This window comes from Doryrhamphus excisus, chromosome 3 (genome assembly GCF_030265055.1).
Source record: "Doryrhamphus excisus isolate RoL2022-K1 chromosome 3, RoL_Dexc_1.0, whole genome shotgun sequence".
Taxonomy (NCBI): domain Eukaryota; kingdom Metazoa; phylum Chordata; class Actinopteri; order Syngnathiformes; family Syngnathidae; genus Doryrhamphus; species Doryrhamphus excisus.
In genome coordinates this window covers 12,964,488-12,986,906 of record NC_080468.1, presented here as the reverse complement: position 1 = coordinate 12,986,906, position 22,419 = coordinate 12,964,488, and the positions used below count along the sequence as shown (strand labels likewise).

The window sequence follows — 22,419 nt, the reverse complement described above, 5'->3', positions numbered from 1 at the left end:
TAAACATATTTTGCCTCTTACATATATAAGCAAATGTGTATTTTGTGCAAATGAACAAGAATCACTTGTAGACAAAAAAAAAATTGAGAAGATTATATTTATTGTGTATAGCTTGAGCATAAGCTTGCGTTCTACCACATCCTTAGTGCATCAAAGCAAACACACCACCCAAAGCAACAGAAAACGCCACCTCTCCCTCTATTAAAAATCATACAGTATCAATACACCTCCAGTTAACGCAAATAGTAAGGATTCCCCCAATTAGGTCTTACTTCATGTTAAAATACAAAACATTTTTTTTTGCATAAAGTTCCCAGAGGTCAAAGGCACAGTTGCAACTTTGTGAAAGGGTACGTTCATTTTCTATGAGGAATGGGGTGGCCGGCTAAGTAAATAAACAAAAATGGAATAAACTGGGAATCAAAACACACCAAAACTTAGCATTACTTCATTATGAAGGGCCCAGCCACTGTCGATTTTTTGCACAGTCGGTGCAAAATAAAAAATAAAACCTGAGGGAGAAAAATGGCAACAAGGCACAAGTCAAGCATATTTCACAGGCATATTGTAAATATACAATAAGTAAATATATCAAGGCTTTACAGGTTCAATAGAAGCACTTACATAACTTCAATGTGTGCATAGCAGAAACAATAAGTAAATAGCCGCAGTGTGAATATTGGAGGCACAGTAGCTAAATAAGTCAAGATTGCTCATGATTGTCAAAAACAAAAAAAAAGTTTGCTGAAGATACCTTCAATACCCATCAGCAGCAGTGCTAAATTACTATTCTAAACAGTGATCCCTTATGATTTATCAATTCATAAGACAAAAAAAATCCATAAAAATGTGGAATGTTTCCCTTAATACCCCCCCCATCGCAAAGGAGAAAAGAGGGCAAAAGGATGGACTGAGATATTCAGGCACTTTCAGAAGAAACATACAGCAGAGATAAACATTAGTGCAAAGTCATTGTCAAGGCAGAGGAATGATTCAGGATACAAGGGGACGGGGGGAGGCGCAAAAAAATAAAATAAAATAATGGCAGAGCGGCATGGAAGTGCAAGCGGAAGGTGTGTGTGTGTGTGTGTGTGTGTGTGTGTGTGTGTGCAGAGCCGCTGTAGGTTCCAGTGTCTATCTTTGGTGTCACGTGTCGAACATAGGAATGATGACAGAAGACGGGGATAACATTAGCTTAATTTCGACTGTGCTATAGGGCTGACACAGTCAAATCTGATGGAAAACTGCACTTTCTTTGGATCCACAATCATTATTGCAGACAGAGAGGAGTGTGTGGTGAAGCTAATCACTAGCCGGTGTGGTGTGGGGTCACTACACCAGTAATATAGTTCTTTGGCGTAACAATGTTAATAACAATGTTGCTATAAGGTTAGCGGGTGGAGCGTTGTTTGTGTTCTCTTGGGGTTTTATTTGGGTTCATGTCTTAAATAAGGACTGTGATGACCTGACCCCCCCCCCCCAAAGTGCAGTTTCCTTTTAAGTAATGACATGCTTTCTGACATTGCAGAGTGGAAGTGGTCAGTGGAGTGCAGTGCAATGCATGTGTGTGTGTGTGTGTGTGTGTGTGTGTGTGTTTGGGGGGGTGGCTCCGTAATCTACTCGTCAGAGCCAATAAGAGGCACCAGTTTCGGAGGCTCCACCTGCAAAGCTTCCGGTCCTGGCTGGGACTCCTCGTCGTGTGTATGCGGCGGAGGACCCCTCCTGTCGGCCGAAGCCTGTTGCTCACAGAGACTCCCCAGCAGCTGAGCCGTTTTAAACACCGAGGCGTGGCCTGCTGGTTGGAGGGACTGGACTTTCTGCAGATTCTGAAGGGTACGCAGCATCTCAGCAGACACGATGGGCAAATGCTGCTCCTGGATGAGGCTGGAGTTGGAAGGTCGAAAAACAGTGTCGCGGGCAGACCTGCTAGGTTGGGTAGGCGGGGTCTGGATGGAGCTGAGTGATGTAGTTTTCTGTGGGACGGCGTCTTTCTCCTCCACTGATTGGTCGCTTGAAGACAGAGTGCTGTCATCGGAGTCCTCGCTCGCTCCCTCGTCGTTAGCACTGCTGTCATGTTCTTCATTCTCGTTGCTGCCATCGCCATCTGTTATATAAATCATGTCTTCGGGGAGTGACGTGAACTGGTAGACAAGTCGCTGGCCTTCCACTTTATTAAGGATGCCTCTTTGGTAGTAATACCTAGTATGACCACATAGGTTCGAGATTAACATAGCAACAATAAATATGTTTTTGTCAACTAAAGAGCATTATGTATAGACTGATTTTCATATTTTACCTGAGTGCTCTGCCCATGGTTTCATAATTCATATCTGGCTTGTTCTTGTGTTTGCCCCAGAGTTTCGCCACGGCCTTCGAGTTAACCAGTTTGAAGATTCCTGCATTGGGATTGGTCCATTTAATGTAGCGGGGGCAAACTTGTCTGTCTTGTAGTAGCTCCATTAGAAACTGCCACAGGTAAAGCGTGTTCCCACCTGAGGAACAAAACACAGGAAGTGATTCATAAATATCCATAAGAGCCATGATAGGTCTGTTCTACTATGATGTAACAACATTCAGTGCCACTTTGAGCAGACATTTACGCCACAATTTAGCTTCTGTTAGCATGCATTCTCCAGTTATAGTAGTAGTATTGTCATGCTATTAATAAACTCCCCGATCCCCCACTGTGTTCTTAATGTATTTTTGCTACAAAACATCCTATTAACAAAACAAAGCCAGAACAGATGAACCGCTGTTCTGCTGCGCCAGATTTTTTCCAGCGAGTGACACATATAACTGGGTAAAACTGTTTTGTTAATACTTGGGTTGTTTATTTTTCTATATTGTGTATTTTGTACTGCTTAACTGATTCTGTACTCTTGCTGCTGTGCAATGCAAATTTCCCCACTGAGGGATGAATAAAGGCATATCTTAATCTTAATATAGTGAGCTAAAAACGTACTCCGCCAAGCACCATACATGTTCATATTAGCATGCTAATACCTGACTTCTGACTTTTATTGCCATCATATTTTGACTTTGTTCCCATAATAATATAACTTTTTCCCCAACCTAGTTTTTCCACTTCATTTGATGTTTTGTTGATTTCTCGCAATATTACGTCTTTTTTTCAGAAATGTTTCGACTATATGCAAGTAAAATGACATTTTTCCTGATAATGTAATAAGTTTATTCTCATAAAACTATATTTTGAATTTATTTTTGTAATATTAACTTTTTCAAACCTAATTTTTCAAAAATTATAAATTCATTTATTCTCTTTTTTATTTAAATACTTCAACTTTGTGCTACTTAAACAATGTCATTTTGGTTTTTATTTTTACATATAGGTACTCCGCCAAGCACCATACATGTTAATGTTAGCATGCTAATACCGAGCTATGATAGTCTTCTTTCTCTTTCGGCTTTTCCCTTGGGCAAATCAATTGCCTCCATGTAACCTGAAACACTGAACATGCCAGGACGTCACGGGTGACAAAATACGATTCTGCGGGTCCCAAATAGCCTGCAGGCCCTGAGTTTGAGACCACTGTTATGTATATTTTGAGAGAAAAACTGCATTTTGGCTTTGTGATATTGGTAGGTTTAAAAAAAGCCATATTATTAGTATGGACTTAATTGCCCTTTTCATAATATTATGACTTTATTTCTTTTTTTTATTTTATTTTATTTGGGCAAATATATGAAACATTACAGTGCATTTCGTACATCAATCAAAATATAACTTTCATTTTATAACGTTCATGCCACTGTCTTGTTTTCCCCTGTTATCATTATCATTATTATCATTATTGTTATAATCTTTATCATTATTACCATTATTATTGCTATTATTATCAGCATTATTATAATCATTAATATTACCATTTTCATCATTATAGTTAATTATATAGTTAAGTATAATTTTACAGACATCAGTTTCTTCTTGTTAAGCCCTACCTTGAGGTTTTTAGACATGCTTTTTAGTTTGTGTGTGTCTAGTCTTGTGCATTAAAAAGCTGTGCCTATTTCCATAATATTGTACAGACTTCAAGGAAATCCAATGATGAGGTTCCACTGTACCTTTATTGTACTTATTCCTCTTCACTATTATGTCAGGGGTGGGTGATTCCGCCCTTCGATGTCGTTTTCTACCTGCAAGGTGAAGGGGAAAAACAGAATGTCATTTACATGACATTTTACATAATTAAAAAAAAAAGGTTATTAGTGACTGACTTCTCTTTTTGGACTGCAGCTGTGTTGCAGGATTATTTGTGTGCAACGACTGCCACTCCGGCTCTTCAACAGCCCCCACCAGCCCCTCTGCTGACACAGTCACCTGAGTGACAGGAGCAGTGATGACGTCACCCAGCGATGGCAGGAAGGTCTGGGCTGTGGTGGTGGTGGTGGTGGTGGGGTTGGAGGTGTCGAGACACAAATGTAATGGAAAAGCACAGCATGATGACTCAAAGTAATAATTCAATGTCAAATGTGTCCTTTTTTGGGGAAGCATATTCAGTCTGACACTGTTCCCTCCTGCTACAACTTCTTACTTCTCGTAAAATGGCCACATTTTTTATTCGATTATGACTTTTTTTTCACTTAATATAAAATTGAAGCTGGTTTTTAAAATCTTCCATCTATTTCAACTTTCATCCTGTGAATTTTCTACTCGTAATTCTGACTTTTATTCCCATCATATTTTGACATTGTTCGCATAATAATTATAATAAATAATATTAATATAAAATAATAATAAAATAATATGAATAATAATAACATAAAAAATAAAATAAACAAAATAATAAATAAAATAATATAGCGATATTTATTAATAATAAAAATAAATAAATAATAACTTTTCCCCAACCTAGTTTTTCCACTTTATTTGATATTTTGTTGATTTCTCACAATATTACATCCTTTTTTCATAAATGTTTAAACTATATGCAAGTAGAATGACATTTTTCCTCATAATGTAATGAGTTTATTCTCATAAAACTATATATTGAATTCATTTTTGTAATATTAACCTTTTCAAACCTAATTTTTCAAAAGTTATAACTTCATTTATTCTCTTTTTTAATATTTCAACTTTTTGCTACTTAATGTCATTTTGGTTTTTATTTTTACATATATGTATATATTATATTTTTCTATTTATATTTTTTTATTTTCTACTCGTAATTCTGACTTTTACTGCCATCATATTTTAACTTTGTTCCCATAATAATATAACTTTTTCCCCAACCTAGTTTTTCCACTTTATTTGATGTTTTGTTGATTTCTCACAATATTACATCCTTTTTTCATAAATGTTTCAACTATATGCAAATGACATTTTTCCTCATAATGCAATTAGTTTATTCTCATAAAACTATATTTTGAATTTATTTTTGTAATATTAACTTTTTCAAACCTAATAAAAAAAAAATAGAACTTCATTTATTCTCTTTTTTTGAATATTTATATAACTTTGTGCTACTAAAACAATGTTATTTTTATTTTTACATATATGTATATTATATTTTGTATTTATATATTTTTTATTGTCTACTAAAGCAATTATTTTTCCCCATAATATTATGACATTATTCTTGGACAATTGCATCTTTTTTTTCCCTCAACATATTAACAAAAAAATTTGTAATAATTAGACAGTATTTTTCCCCATTTTTGTCCTTTATTTTTCTTGAAAAAATGTATTTTAAAAAATGTGCCGCAGGCCGCACTTTGTACTCCCCCGTTTTAAAATGTGTTTATGAGTGAGAGATCACCACAAGTAAATGTATCGAAAACACTAAACACACAATGTGCACCATATACAAATGTGTGCGAATCATGTGGGCGCTACCTCTGCTCAAAATGCCAACGTGCATGTGATTAACGCTTGATAATAATCTCCATAACCTTTAAGGACCCCATGAAAATGGCACTCATGCTTCCTTGAATTTATGAGTCTGGCAGAGTAGGGGTGGTCAGTGAGTTCAGCAATAATTCCGTCCAACTTTAAATTGTGTTTATATCAGAGATCCTATTCTCAAAAAGCAATTTGCTCCTGCTCTGAAAAAAAAAAACAACAGACGCATTAATGGAATAGGGGTGAGAGAATAATAGCTTTTTAGTTCACGGGAAATGATGATTTACATTAAGTCTGAAAGTGTATCCTATCTGAGTCACTGTTCAATTTATTTTACCTCAGAAGTACAAAACTCCCTGCTTTATGTTGTGTACAATAAAAGAGCCTTCAACTTTCTTCCTAATGTAGTGTTTCATTCCGCAACATTAATGCATTAAAATGACTAAAACTGTTCATTTCATTAGCAGCGCCGCATTAATATGACGATAAGGGCAAAAACTGCTATTCATCTGTCATGAACTTTCTCATATCAAGCGCCCATCCTCTATTCATTACCGATAAAACTCTTATCTGGAGTTATGAAATATTGGTTGACCTCTACCAGGAGATTGGACAGTGCATACTTACAATAGTGTTGCTCTAACGATAGAGTGTCAGAACAGTCCAAGTCAAGAAGTGAATCAGCAGCAATAAGTGTTTCCATGGTCTCGTCGTCTCCACTTTCACATGGCTCCACTGAAGACCGCAGAGAAAAGCACACCACATAAACAATGATGGTTAGACGGAACGATTCTCAAGTATCGACACAACAATGACTTTTGAGTGCAGAGTCAATTCCATTCCTTTCAAGAAGCACTACTTAATGTTAAAACCTAAATAAGATTGAGATCTATCAGAATGGAAATGGTTATAAGCCATTTCTAAAGCTTTGGGACTACAGCAAACCACAGTGAGAGTCATTCATTCATTCATTTTCTACCGCTTTTCCTCACGAGGGTCGTAGGGGTGCTGGAGCCTATCCCAGCTGGCTTCGGGCGAGATGCGGGGTACACCCCGTACTGGTCACCAGCCAATCACAGGGCACATAAAGACAAACAACCATTCACACTCACATTCATACCTATGGACAATTTGGAGTCGCCAATTAACCTAGCATGTTTTTGGAATGTGGGAGGAAACCGGAGTACCCGGAGAAAACCCACGCATGCACGGGGAGAACATGCAAACTCCACACAGAGATGGCAGAGGGTGGAATTGAACCCTGGTCTCCTAGCTGTGAGGTCTGCGCGCTAACAACTAGACCGCTGTGCCGCCCCAGTGAGAGTCATTATCCACAAAATACACAATTATTATGATAAAACATTCCACTGTTCTCAAATATCTTAATTTTTATTTTTCTACACAAAATAAGATGAAAAATAAATAAACAAATCAAGAATAAACAAAATCAATCAATCAGTAATAAATAAATATAATAATCATAATAATAATAAAACGGCAAATAATAAAAACTTAAGAAACCACATATAGTTGGTGGGTAGACAAATTATTTTTTTCAGATTAAAATGAACAAAGCATTATTAGAGCCCTGTAGACATGACAAAACACGACTATAGTCACATTTATACTCTTTTTATTTACAACATATTGCGCAACTGCCGGGTCTTGAGACACATGCTAACTCGCAAACTAGAGAGCTAGCGACCTAAACGGTAGCCTTCAAGTTATTTCCTTTAAACTTAAATAGCCAAAAACTTACCACTTCCACACGGATAGGGAGGATAACTATTAACAGTTATTTAACATTTAACATGAACATTAATCAAACGTAATAATTTTTTCTGGGTACATGATACCATGCAGCATCCGTATCAAACTTGCGCGGGCCGCACTAACACATCAAGGCGGGGGCCTCAAACTAGTGGCCGCGTGTTTGAGACCCCTGGTTTAGATTGTTCCACAAATGGCGCTAATGCACACGAAAGCTGCTTGCCAACCGCTAATAAACAACAGAAGAAGAAAAACACCACGAAGAAGAACGCAGTCTAACAACTTTCCGATTGAGCGGATACAAGATACCTCAATCAGATTGGGGAAAAGGAATATTCCACCCCTGTGAATCCGATTTTATATTCATACGGATTGGCACTTTTTTTTTGGAATGAGGTGTATACAAAGGTTAGATTATTTCTGTTTGAGAAAATAACCCGAATGGAATTGGAATATTTGGGTCCATGTATACGTGGCTAGTGACCCCAAGAGTGCAGCGACGACCAAGAGGTCACAAAAGACCCCACAACATCATCCAAAGAACTGCAAGCCTCACTTGCTTCAGTTAAGGTAATGTGTTCATGACTCCACCACAGGAAGGACCCTGGCATTACTGGTTCGAGTTGATGACTCACATGCTAACAACTCACTTTACACTTTAGGATGTTTACCTTTTATGTATAAGAAATATGACAGTTTTAAGCGTGTGTGTGGGGGGGGGGGGGGTCATTTTTGTCCTAGCGTGTATTGCCTTGAGTTTTGTCGGTTCAGGGTCCAGACACGATATGAGTAATTGTAAATCACACAGCAGGACTGCTTAATGGACTGTTTTAATGGCGGTGCCATCAATGTGATGAAGTACCTTGTATATTTAATTACCAGGGACACCAAGCCAAGAGGTACCCATGTCCAGTTGTTTTCACCAGTAGTAAGAACAGTGATAACCAGTGACAAAACCATCATCTCGTCCTCTTTCAAGCAAAAAATAAATAAATAAAAATAGAGATACGCCGAGGGGGGCGGCCCAGGGGTACAATGGAGTATTAAAAAAAGAAAAAAACTGATTTCAAAATAAAAGTAGTAAATTTATGATATTAAAGTCGTACATTTACAACAAATGTTACAAAGCAAGTGTGTAACAAAAAATAATATCAAAATATTGATACTAACAATACACACAAAGTCGTCCTACGTTACTCAAATATGCATATTGAAGCAAATCGCATGTATTTTTTGCCTAAATGATGCATTTTCAAGTATAACAATTGATAAATGAGCTACAATGGAAATACAGTATTAGCCATGAAGACCATCATTCAACTTGAAAATGTAGTATTCTACATTGGTCAGTAGGTATCAGTAATACTTTGGTGAGACAAGCAGGTGCTAAACACGATCTTGGGTCTACGAGAACGAAATGAGGCAAGATTTTAAAAATTATATATATAATTAAAAAAAATAATAATAATAAAATAAAATAACAAATATATATATAAATGAATATAAAAATAAATAAATATAAATTATTATTATAAATTATTATTAATTTTATTTGATTATTATTAATAATTATTATTAATAATTAAATTATTTATACAAATAAATAAATAAACAAATAAATAGAAATAAATATATAAAAAATATTATATATATATATATATATATAGCGGGGCCAGTAGCATACACAGAGTGCAGTATATATATATATATATATATATATATATATATATATATATATATATATATATATATACTGTGTATGCCACTGGCCCCGCTTCCACCCACCGAGACTGTATGACTGACAAAAGGGCTCACTCTGTTCATGCCGTTGTTCTACGGCACAAATGCTCCAAGGTGCTTGAAGCACGGTAGAAAATGAATGAATTAATGACTTTGCTCCTGTGAGGTATTTTTTTCCCCGAACAAGATATTTTGTAATGTTTCACCTTGTGACACCCTTAATAACGCGCTTTACTGTTGCGTCCATAGCCCACAAGAAGATAAAACAACATCACTTCCTGTCCGACACCGATTCCGCTCCCCAACCGGATCAACTGTCTTATTTTCTCAGATTATGTCTACTATATTGTGTAATAAAGGTAAAGGAGAGTATATGATGTGCTATTTTATGTCTTCATGCCTCTCATAATATTAAAAAGCATATTTAGAAGATCGTAATCAGGTTTTCTATGCCATAAATACAAAAATATTCCATGATAAAAAGGGATACTGTCTTGTTTATCAGGGTTAATTTGTCACCCGCAAAATTAAAACAACTATCAGCAACTATCAACAATGAAAAGTATAACTCTTATAATTAACACATTATTAAATAATATTTGACTGTGTAGCAAGTATAAGATCCATCTGAAAGAGATCAAAGCAACATTGACGAGTCTCTTTGAAGGACCAGGAAAACATCTGTTCGCTAACAAAAGCTGTCAGACATGGATATTAAAACACTTTCCTCCACGTATAAAAGGCCACACGGAACCTGACAGGGTAACAAGATAAAAGGAACAAGTTATAAAAGGTGATATCGTTATCCATAGTCTTTGTCACGCGGGCACAAACGTGGTTTTGTAGTAGTTTGCGAGCTAACGTAGCCTAGCCCCCAGCAGCCCATGCAACTTAGGAGATGAGAGTAGAACGAACCGACACGACGACAATGACTTACTCTTAACGCCCAGCTCCGAGGAAAGGTAAAGCTATAGCTTTTATGCTGTAGCAGGAATCCACCAAGTCTACATTATCATGGAATTTATGAGCAGTCTTTCGCAGACCATAGCAAGGAATGTTATGTTTAACTTCCTGGGTTTTTTTTTTTTATTTTTTTTTTTATAAGGAGGGTGGTCCTTGACCTGGAATGTGAAATGAGCATGCGCGGATCTCGATTTTGATTGCAAGGCCACCAGGAATGAAAACATGAAGCATTTATGGTGTGAAAAAGTGGTTGCTCCTTTCAGGAATGTTCCCTTTTTTTTGCATGTTTGTTACACTTAAATGTTTCAAATCATCAAACAAATTTAAATATTGACAAATTGTCAATGACAACAGAACACAATTATTCATTCATTCATTTTCTACCGCTTATCCTCGCGGGGGTGCTGGAGCCTATGCCAGCTGTCTTCGGGCGAGAGGCGGGGTACACCCTGGACTGGTTGCCAGCCAATCACAGGGCACATATAGACAAAAAACCATTCACACTCACATTCATACCTATGGACAATTTGGAGTCGTCAAATAACCTAGCATGTTTTCGGAATGTGGGAGGAAAGCGGAGTACCCGGACAAAACCCACGCATGCACGGGGAGAACATGCAAACTCCATACAGAGATGGCCGAGGGTGGAATTGAACCCTGGTCTCCTAGCTGTGAGGTCCACTAACCACTAGACCGCCGTGCCGCCCAGAACACAATTAGTAGTTTTTAAATAAAACTTTATTTTTAAGTGTCCAAAAGAAAAATCCAAACAGACATGGCTTTGTGTGAAAAAATCTGTTGTATTTTTTTGAAATAATCATCAATCGATAAGTCTGGAAAAAGCTATAAAGGCATTTCTAAAGCTTTGGGACTCCAGCCAACCACAGTGAGAGCCATTATCCACAAATAACAAAAACATAGAACAGTGGAAAAAGAACATCATACAAACGGTAAAATGTAGTGGAGGTAGTGTGATGGTCTGTGGCTGTTTTGCTGCTTCAGAACCTGGAAGCCTTGCTATGATAACTGGAACCATGTTGGAATCATTTTTGGGAGACTGAAACCAACTTGAGGCATTTTTAAACCAACCTCTGGATTTTTCTCCCTAAAGAGTTTCATTTAAAAACTCTATTTTGTGTTCAGTTGCGTTGTCATTAAAACATATTTAAATTTGTTTGATGATCTAAAAAATGATTTCTATAAAGGGGAACTTCATCATAGGTTTCATAGGTGTGTGTTTGTCATCTATGCACTGACCTTTAAGCAAGTGGGGGTCCTCTGCCTGTGGTTCTTCGCATAAAAACCCTGAATATGCTAGCAGGTGGTGATGTGGAAGCGGTTCCATGATCACAGCAGGCACATCAGAGTGATCCCTCAACTGCACGAACAAAAAAGAAAAATAAAAACACATTAATACACGAACTAGCCACAACTTTCGGTAGAGATGCACAATATAATAGCGTCTATAACAATTACATATGCAAGCCAATTATGCAAATGACATAATCCACCAACACAAATACATCGCACATCAATTTTATTATTATTAGTAGTGGCGTAGAACTACATCACTACATGGTACTGTGAGTGTGACTCATTTACTCTATCTTAACGAATCTCTCAGTATGACACCGTGCAGTTTTACATTGTAGCAAATTGCAACAGCACTATTAAATACATTGTTAAATTGAAATATATCCCGCTGTGTTAAAAGTGAGCCGAGTCACATTGTACAAGTTTCAATTTTGCATCTCCCAGCAACTATGGTGTGTTCAAGGACACGCCAAACAAAGCGCATAATCTCTTGAAAAAAAAAAAACATTACTAGTAAAGCACAGAGATATAAACATGTTAACATTGTGGGTTTTTTTTAAAGCAGTGGATCACGTCTACTGTGCATTAACATGTATGTAACATGTACACTACCTTTTCTTCTTTTTGCATTTTAATCCCTCCTCAGATACTTAAGAGGGCAAAATATAAATTGTTTTAAATATATATAAATATATTTTCAAATATTTTTAAAATTTAAAATATATATATAGTTTAAATATAATATAACATGTTCTACTGGTTTAAAATTTTTATCAGTTTTTTAGTAGTCATTACAGTGTGAATACCTGACAGAAAATGACAATTTCCGGACAAGATTTCAGCTTTTAAAGTCTCTTTCACTTAATGCTTGCTTGTTTCCAAGACATTCTTTTTTTGAATTTTTTGTTCTCTCACTACCTTTTCTTCTTTTTGCATTTTTAATCCCTCCTCAGGTACTTAAAACCCAACAGGGCAAAATATAAATTGTTTTAAAATATTTAAAAAATTTAAAATATAATCTAAATTTTTCAACTGGTCTTAAAATTTTTATCATTTTTTGGTAGTCATTACAGTGTGAATACCTGACAGAAAATGACCATTTTCGGACAAGATTTTAGTTTTTAAAGTCTGTTTTACTTAATGCTTGCTTGTTTCCAATACATTCTTTTTGTATTTTTTGAATTTTTTGTTCTCTCACTACCTTTTCTTCTTTTTGCATTTTTAATCCCTCCTCAGATACTTAAAACCCAACAGGGCAAAATATAAATTGTTTTAAAATATTTAAAAAATTTAAAATATAATCAAAATTTTTCAACTAGTCTTAAAATTTTTATCATTTTTTTGGTAGTCATTACAGTGTGAATACCTGACAGAAAATGACCATTTTCGGACAAGATTTTAGTTTTTAAAGTCTGTTTTACTTAATGCTTGCTTGTTTCCAATACATTCTGTTTGTATTTTTTTAATTTTTCGTTCTCTCTTTTCTTCTTTTTGCATTTTTAATCCCTCCTCAGATACTTAAGACCCAACAGGGCAAAATAATTGTTTTAAATATATTTTAAAATATATTTTACATTTTAAATATACATTATATTTTAAATATAATATACATTTTTTAACTGGTCTTAATTTTTTTTTCTTTTTTTTTGTAGACATTGTGTATTCACATTCTTTTGTATTTATAAATGACATACCGCTGACATTGACTTACCCCTGACAGGTTCCCATGGTCACTGGCGAAGTCAAAGATGAGCTCCGATTGCTGTAACATGGCTGAATATGCCAAACAAGCCTGTAGATGGAACTGTGTAGCTATAGCATCCCAGTTCTCAGGACTACGATGTTTTTTTGTTTTTTTTTTGTCTCTAGACAGAAGCAATTACCAGGCTGAAAAGCCCGGTGAATTGCTGCAGGCGGAAGCGGTGGACCCTCAGTCGGTCATCGGAGAGCATACCCCAGATACCGACATCTCAATGGTGACCGTGAGTGTACAAAACGACGAGAAGATGTCACAGGAAGTAATGTTTTTCGACTTTAAATGGGGAAACGGCAGCTCGGAATTTTGTCCTGTGGTCAGAGTTGAACCTGTCAAAAAAAAAAACACAAGAGACATGAGTATCATGGGAGGTAGAAACCGAACAAAAAGTCACCAGTTGCATACTTATTTGACACTGAGCTGAAATTCACTTTAAACAGCACAGGCTGCTTTTCACTATCGTGCATCTAACTCATATCTTCTAAAAGAGGCCAAACCACCAACAGGAAGGAAGTGTTTGAATTGTGATGTGCATGTGTGTGTGTGTGTGTGTGTGTGTGTGTGTGTGCGTGCAACTCTGGGGAAGCAGCTGGCGTTGAACATGAAACGTTATGTCTTTGCGCAACATTCAAGGTCCCTCAGCCGTTACAGTGACATTCCTTACAACATGTTGGGGACATTTCGAATCAAAGCAAACCGTCATTTATTTGTTTTTTTTGTTTTTTGTTTTTTTTTAAATCCCATAATCACTCCAGTCCTTCCTATTCCATCCCTCTCACAGTCCTCTGATCATTCAGCACGTTTGAATAATTCCGAGGTTAAAGTGACGCTGGAGGGATTTACTCTCTCCCGCTGTTGCACAGATGCTTCTTCATTTGCAAGTTTGAAAGAGAATTCATCAACATGGCGGCACACCTGCACCTTACCTTTAGGTCTTTTCTGTTGAAGATCACGCCACTAATCAGGTTTTGGGACCTATACAGTAGCTTCCTGGAGGAAATAGCTTTGAGGAATTAATTCTCGGCATATTTTAAATCCCATTAATCCTCCAACCTTAGAGGCTTTTTGCGCTTCTTGATGTTTTTCTTAGCTTCTCCGAGGGCGAGAGAGTGTGAGAGCGCATCTTAGCGCAACATGTTTAGGTCAGTTATCACACAGGAAGCACAGCTCAAGTTAGGAGGCACCGCTTCCTGAGTGCTCGTGCCAAACCATCTTCGACAGCAGCGGCCTTCTCGTTTTTTTTTTTTCGCTTCCTGTGATGTTTGCATTGGTTGGCGCTGCTGGCGGCTTTCAAAGAGTTGTTTTTCCACCTGAGATCAGTACTTTTAGAAACGACATACTGTGCGTGGTCAAGAGAGACAAAAGTAGAAAAAATATTGTAAAATTAAATGATAATTTGCAAAAAAGCCGATTTTATTGAAATTTAACGATACCTACAAACCAACATGACTGTGTACCTTTTGGACTGAGGATTTGTGATACATTTTGTACTGTAGCTGCCTAAAAGCAGAGGCATTTTGGTGACAGTGTACGTATATTCCCAGAGAGTATATACGTACTCTCCCTGGACCCCAAGGACCTCAAGGTGGGGTGCACCTGTTTTTGAACACTTTCATCTCTGCAATGGACAAAGATGAGTGCATAAGATGGAAGCAGCGTGCTGCCATTGTTCAGTTTGGGTACAACTGCACCAAACTCCACCAAAATGCTCTGTTTTAATTTATTCCACCCACAGACACGCCCACTCTGCTGTTATTGGTCACATTCCCAAACTACTTCCTGACTACTGTGAATAAACCTTTCTAATTTAGTCTTTGGTGAACTAATTGAAAAGAGTTTAAGAGCTACTGGCAGCTCATGAGCTATAGGTTGGAGACCCCTGATGCTCTTCCAACCTCTCCTACCCGAGGAGGAGCACACATTGTCCGACACACTTTGTCAGAAGCACCACTGTTGCCGTGGAGCTCAGGAGAACCTGGACTCAAGGGCGCTGAAAGCACTCATTGTCGGACACACTTTGTCAGAGGCATTTACTAACAGCGTTTACTAAAGCCAGACAATCTTGGCATAACATTGGTAATAGAATTTTTTTTGCAGGACTACCATGTTCCAGACAGTGAGAATATTATATATATTAGAAATATTATACGGCTGCACGGTGGTCGAGTGGTTAACGCGCAGACCTCACAGCTAGGAGACCCGAGTTCAATCCTTGGCCATCTCTATGTGGAGTTTGCATGTTCTCTCCGGGTTTTCTCCGGGTACTCGGGTTTCCTCCCACATTCCAAAAACATGCTAGGTTAATTAGCGACTCCAAATTGTCCATAGGTATGAATGTGAGTGTGAATGGTTGTTTGTCTATATGTGCCCTGTGATTGGCTGGCCACCAGTCCAGGGTGTACCCTGCGTTCTCGCTCGAAGACAGCTGGGATAGGGTCCAGCACCCTCCGTGACCCTCATGAGGAAAAGCAGTAGAAAATGAATGAATGAAGAAATATTATACGCTTATTGGAAAAAAAAATAATTTTACATGAAAACTAAATAAAAAACCTGACAACAAGAAAAATTTAAAAAATCAGCAATAATTTTAAATAATCTAGTAAAAATATTAAGTTCTAATCAAGCATTAAATTGTTTTAATTTTTTGAGAAAAGGAAAAATAACAAAAAAAACTAAATAAAAAAATAAAACAAAATAAAGTTGTAATTTTTGGAAACTTAAGTTGTGGAAAAATTAAATGGAAAAAACAGTTGTAATTTCAGACAATAATGTCAAAAAAATATTAAGAGACGATCACTTTTTAAATTTTCTGAGAAAAGGAAAAATAACAAAAAAAAACCTAAATAAAAAAATAAAACAAAATAAAGTTGTAATTTTTGGAAACTTAAGTTGCGGAAAAATTTAATGGAAAAAACAGTTGTAATTTCAGAGAATAATGTCAAAAAAATGTTAAGAGACGATCACTTTTTTTAATTTTCTGAGAAAAGGAAAAATAACAAAAAAAAACTAAATAAAAAAATAAAACAAAATAAAGTTGTAATTTTTGGAAACTTGAGTTGCGGAAAAATTAAATGGAAAAAACAGTTGTAATTTCAGAGAATAATGTCAAAAAATATTACGAGACGATCACTTTTTTAATTTTCTGAGAAAAGGAAAAATAACAAAAAAAAACGAAATTAAAAAATAAAACAAAATAAAGTGGTAATTTTTGGAAACTTAAGTTGCGGAAAAATTAAATGGAAAAAACAGTAGTAATTTCAGAGAATAATGTCAAAAAAATATTAAGAGACGATCACTTTTTTAAAATTTTCTGAGAAAAGGAAAAATAACAAAAAAACTAAGTAAAAAAATAAAACAAAATAAAGTTGTAATTTTTGGAAACTTAAGTTGTGGAAAAATTTAATGGAAAAAACAGTTGTAATTTCAGAGAATAATGTCAAAAAAATATTAAGAGACGATCACTTTTTTTAATTTTTTGAGAAAAGGAAAAATAACAAAACAAAAATAAATAAAATAAAACAAAATAAAGTTGTAATTTTTGGAAACGTAAGTTGCGGAAAAATTAAATAGAAAAAAACAGTTGTAATTTCAGAGAATAATGTCATGAAATGTAATGAAAAAATATTAAGACAAGATCACGGTTTGAACCCCTAATTTTTGCTGTGCAAACCGTCCCACAAATCTGACATATACGGTGTTTTTGTCTTTATTTAAAAAAATGCTAAGTATATCTTGACCTACATTAGATCTTTAATTTCGACCTTTAATTTCCCTGTAGGTGGCCCTCATTGGAACAACCATGCACTAAGCGAGTTCCCAGCTACTGTACTTCTCTCCTAACCTGAATTTCAGGCTGGGGCTGCACCGCATGGCACGTTGCCTTGCAAGCATCTATTTGGGTATTTTTGTTTTTTGCTGCAGACCAAATCTTTAATTCTCACATTGTTCTTTCCTTAAACGGCAGCTGCTGTCCACCGCCATTGTGCCACCTGTATATATATTCATTGTTAGCTCACCCTGCAGCCTTTGTTCATCGGTACTCTGGTCACATCGGTTTGTCTCTCTACGGCCTTTGCACGGTGGATCTGAGCCTGTGAAGTGGCTGCCAAGCCCCTCGGGTGACGCTGATAAGGCCCCCCCCCCAGTTACCGTTCATTCCCCCGTTTTGCTTGTGTGGAAGGTATAAGCGTGTGAGATAGGAGTGTGCGTTTGTTGGACAGAGAGAGGTTTGTGTGTGAACTAGGCCAAGCTGATAACAGTATGGCGGGTGAGGGTGCAGCTGATAAGGTTCCTCGGCTTCCCTGCTGTAACAAGGGGCCTTGTTAAATGAAATATGGAGTAAGGGCAGATTAGATATCAGGGAGTTCTGGTGGTGGTCACAGCAACTCTTTTTTTTTACAACATTCCTGATGTTTATACTGTATATGTGTGTGTGTGTGTGTGTGTTTGATAAACAACCCATGCTAAAAATGTGAGTAGCCTGCCCTGGAAACTGGTTTCACTTTCCTTTTACATGCCGTTCACATAGAGCCTACCCTGTAATTCTGTTTTATGTTTTACGGCATCAAACAGAACAGAATTTACGGACAATATGATATAAAATAAGAAACATGAGGTTTACCTCTGGTTGATAAATTGTATACATGCAGCAGAACAGCGGACGATCACATGATCCCCAAAAAAAAAAAAACGAAAAAGGAAACTCTTCTCATCTGGCAAACACGAACGCCTCATCTGTTTACATACCACAGATCACTTTCCTTTTATGAAACGTCTAAGGTTGTAGATCACTAAAGTTAAGGTAGATCTTCCCACCTCTCTTCTCAGTCAAGTCCTTGTCAGATCTTGCTCCCTCGCTTTTTTTTTTTTTTTTTTCCTCTCTTGAACTGCCCCCCTAGTGAGTTCTGATTGGTTACCTGTGTTGTGAGTCAAGGTAACCCATAGTAACAATTGTCAGCGTGGAGCAAATGTAAACACGGGTGTATTTGCAATGTAAAGCAGAGAACCAAGCAACCCGCGAGAAGGCGTGCTGCTTTATAGTGGACACAAAGGGGTGGGAGATACTGCAAATTAAAAAGGTAAATACGGGGGAACGGTATTGCCGACACTGACGCTGATAAGGATACTGGACAAGCTCATTGAAAGATTTTGAATTTAATTTATGATGATAATCATGATAAAACACAGTTTGAATTATATGGCTTCACTAATAATAATATTTCTCTGGGACTTAATAGTGGCTGCGCGGTGGACGAGTGGTTAACACGCAGGCCTCACAGCTAGGAGACCCGAGTTCAATTCCACCCTCGGAATATAATAGAACCGGGATATAACTTTCCCGCTTTTGGACAGATTTAGTTAAGATACTCAATTGTTTTAGGCCTCTATTAGAGATATTTTGATATTGAGATTTTTTTGTAAAAAAAATAATAATTAAAAAATCAATAAAAAATGTAAAAAAAAATCAATAAAAATATAAAATTATTTATGGGACGTAAGAACATTTTAGGGTGGCTGAATCCCCCTAAAATAGGCCCAATGACGCCACTGCCACATACAACCGCAATCCTTTTTATTACATTATTATTATAAAATTATTACACAAGTACACACACTCTACACTGCAAAACCTCTGCTCAAGCTCTGCAATCATTCTGTCCAGTGGACAGTGATCATTTAAATAATAATCATTATTATCATGTATTATTAATTAGCCTATTATTATTACTATCATCATTATTCTTCTTCTGATTATTACTGTAGGCTAGTATTAGCCTGTTTATTGGCTTGCTTATTAGCTTGCTTTTGCCCTATTATATGAAATTTGTCAGAGATTTTTTTGTAAAAAAAAACAATATAAAAATAAATAAATATCAATAAAAAAATAAAAATAAAAATAAAAATAAAAATAAAAATAAAAATAAAAATAAAAATAAAAATAAAAATAAAAATAAAAATAAAAATAAAAATAAAAATAAAAATAAAAATAAAAAATAAAAATAAAAATAAAAATAAAAATAAAAATAAAAATAAAAATAAAAATAAAAAACCCTTGTGAGATTAAGCGGTAGAAAATGAATGAATGGGACTTAATAGTAGCATTTGAAGTACACTAGCAGTCAAACGTTTGTACATACAATAACATGATGAAGTGTCTCCAAAGTTTATGTGTTATCATAACGTCACCTGATAAAAATATATAATAGGTGTACTGTGCTTCACAGCTACCTTTTACGCCAGGGGTCTCAAACACGCGGACACTAGTTTGAGGCCCCCGCCTTGATATGAAAGTTTGTTACTGCGGCCCGCGCAAGTTTGATATGGATGCTGTATGGTATCATGTACCCAGAAAAAATTATTACGTTTGATTAATGTTCATGTTAAAGGTTAAATAACTGTTAATAGTTATCCTCCCTATCCGTGTGGAAGTGGTAAGTTTTTGCCGATTTAAGTTTAAAGGAAATAACTTGAAGGCTACCGTTTAGGTCGCTAGCTTTCTAGTTTGCAAGTTAGCATGTGTCTCAAGACCCTGCAGTTGCGCAATATGTTGTAAATAAAAAGAGTATAAATGTGACTATAGTCGTGTTTTGTCATGTCTACAGGGCTCTAATAATGCTTTGTTCATTTTAATCTGAAAAAAATGATTTGTCTACCCACCAACTGTATGTGGTTTCTTAAGTTTTTATTATTTGCCGTTTTATTGTTATTATTATATTTATTTATTTATTACTGATTGATTGATTTTCTTTAATCTTGATTTGTTTATTTATTTTTCATCTTATTTTGTGCAGAAAAATAAAAATTAAGATATTTGAGAACAGTGGAATGTTTTATCAGAGCTTTTATTGTAGAAAATCGGAACCAAAGCACTGAAAAAGTTTGTATATTTTTCTGTTTTTAATAAATGCGTTTTCTTTTTTTTTGGGGGGGGGGGGGGGGGGGGGGGGGACCTGATGTGGCCCAGCCTTGCCCAGCAGAGCCTAGTTCCAGTGGCCCCCACGTAAATTGAGTTTGAGACCCCTGTTTTACGCAGTCCCTGACACTCCCTAGTGGCAGAAATCTGCATTGAATCCCTGGTTATGTATGTGCCATCCTTGATGCCCCCCCCCCCCCCCCCCCCCCCCCCTTTTTTTTAACAATGAGCAAACACACCAGATTAATTTGTATACTAAAACTGCCCAACTCAATTGGCTGAAACCTTGTGATTCCCTTTATGGCTCCTTGGTGAATATGATGAGCTCGACTGTCTGCAAGCAGCTAAACCTGCTGTTTTTCTATCAGCGCTTTTGGTTGCATAACTACCCTTTTTGTGAACTCTTGTACAAACCCGGGTTCCAAAAAAAGTTGTACTGCATGGAACCTAAATAATATGCAAATTTCCTTTGACCTATATTTGGCGGAATGCAACAATAACAAGTTATTTCATGTTCTTGTTGATGAACCTTGTTGTTTTGTGAATAACAACAATGCAAGTATTGATTAATTGTTTTCAAAGAATAACCCAGAATACTACGTTATGGTACATTTCAGAGCAAATAACCTAATACTGAATATATTAAAACATGAACAGCATCTGTTTACTTCCTGGTGGTGCAAAAGATAAAGTCCCTTGCTTCTTTATAGGAGCACAAATGAATGCTGTGTATTTTTATTGTTTTATACTGCATACATTTTTTAATGTCTTCAGGTAATATAGTCATCCATTGCCATTTTGAAGCTCGAATTTCACAGCATCACTCTGTCATGGTTTTGTAAAACAAATAGTACAATTAATAGAGTATGCATATTTAATTAAATTTTGAATATTCTTGGCTTGAATTTAACATTTTCAAGCATAAAAATGCCTAAATTAAGTGAAATACAAATTTAAGTTGTGCAGTTTATATTGGTGATTTTAAGAGGCGGGGCCTGGGAAGTCAGCTAGCTAAACTTGCCTGTGTTTAGCTAAGTGTTAGCTGTGTTGATGTGCATCATAAGTCTCTCCAGAACCGCAAACAGCGACCTTACAGTCGTAACCTTTACAAGTCTCTCGGTGTCGGTAACATTGATGAGACCACAGCTGCCGCAGGAAGTGCACTGTCAAAGCTAACATGTGAGTTAGTTACTTATGTTCATCTGGTACTTTTACAATCAGTAACTGTTTCATTTGTTCACTTCCTGCTTTCCTAATATAGTTTTAAGTATTTGATTTGATTAGTTTTACTTTACTTTACTTTACTTTACTTATCAGTTCACAGTTCCACATGTCCAAAAGGAGTAGGAAGAAGCAAAGCTTATTACATCCTACCCCTCCATCTGGTACTTTTACAATCAGCAACTGTTTCATTTGTTCACTTCCTGCTTTCCTAATATAGTTTTAAGTATTTGATTTGATTAGTTTTACTTTACTTTACTTTACTTTACTTTACTTTACTTTACTTTACTTTACTTTACTTTACTTTACTTTACTTTACTTTACTTTACTTTACTTTACTTTACTTTACTTTACTTTACTTTACTTTACTTTACTTTACTTTACTTATCAGTTCACAGTTCCACATGTCCAAAAGGAGTAGGAAGAAGCAAAGCTTAATACATCCTACCCCTCCATCTGGTACTTTTACAATCAGTAACTGTCTCATTTGTTCACTTCCTGCTTTCCTAATATAGTTTTAAGTATTTGATTTGATTTGATTAGTTTTACTTTACTTTACTTTACTTTATTTAGTGAACTACCCTTTACTGGTCGATGATGTGGCTCTACTAACCTAGTTCTGGAAATGCTATTTTTTTTCCAACATTGTCAACACCTGAGGTCCGACATTTATGGTGTTGATGGTTAACTTCTTAATTTATGGCATGATTAAAAAAAATAAATAAATTGCAATCATGTTAATACAGCTGGAAACTCTTCATATGATCAAAGAAATAATACAATTGCTATTTCTGGGAACAGCTGAGTGAGTATGTGGAGCGTCAGAATTTGTGGATTTGATTAAACAGGCCACATCTGACAGTGGCCAATGTCTGTGTTCTT

At 36.0% G+C, this 22,419-nt stretch overlaps 1 protein-coding gene across 4 annotated transcripts; it reads right to left on the bottom strand.

The window, feature by feature from the left end:
* Positions 1–81: 81 nt before the first annotated feature.
* Positions 82–18,251, bottom strand: LOC131125299 (ETS-related transcription factor Elf-1-like). Of its 4 annotated transcripts, none has more exons than XM_058066716.1 (8): positions 18,025–18,251; positions 13,359–13,732; positions 11,591–11,711; positions 6,488–6,595; positions 4,237–4,392; positions 4,084–4,155; positions 2,297–2,492; positions 82–2,199 (listed from the first exon to the last, which is right to left on the bottom strand). In XM_058066716.1, exons 2-8 carry the CDS (start codon positions 13,416–13,418, stop codon positions 1,617–1,619), a joined length of 1,296 nt encoding a protein of 431 aa, XP_057922699.1. In that variant the 5' UTR covers positions 13,419–13,732; positions 18,025–18,251; the 3' UTR covers positions 82–1,616. The 4 variants fall into 4 exon arrangements, with proteins under 4 accessions (XP_057922699.1, XP_057922700.1, XP_057922701.1 ...); XM_058066717.1 differs by lacking the exon at positions 18,025–18,251 and adding an exon at positions 14,330–14,652; XM_058066718.1 differs by lacking the exon at positions 18,025–18,251 and adding an exon at positions 13,809–13,942.
* Positions 18,252–22,419: the final 4,168 nt, after the last annotated feature.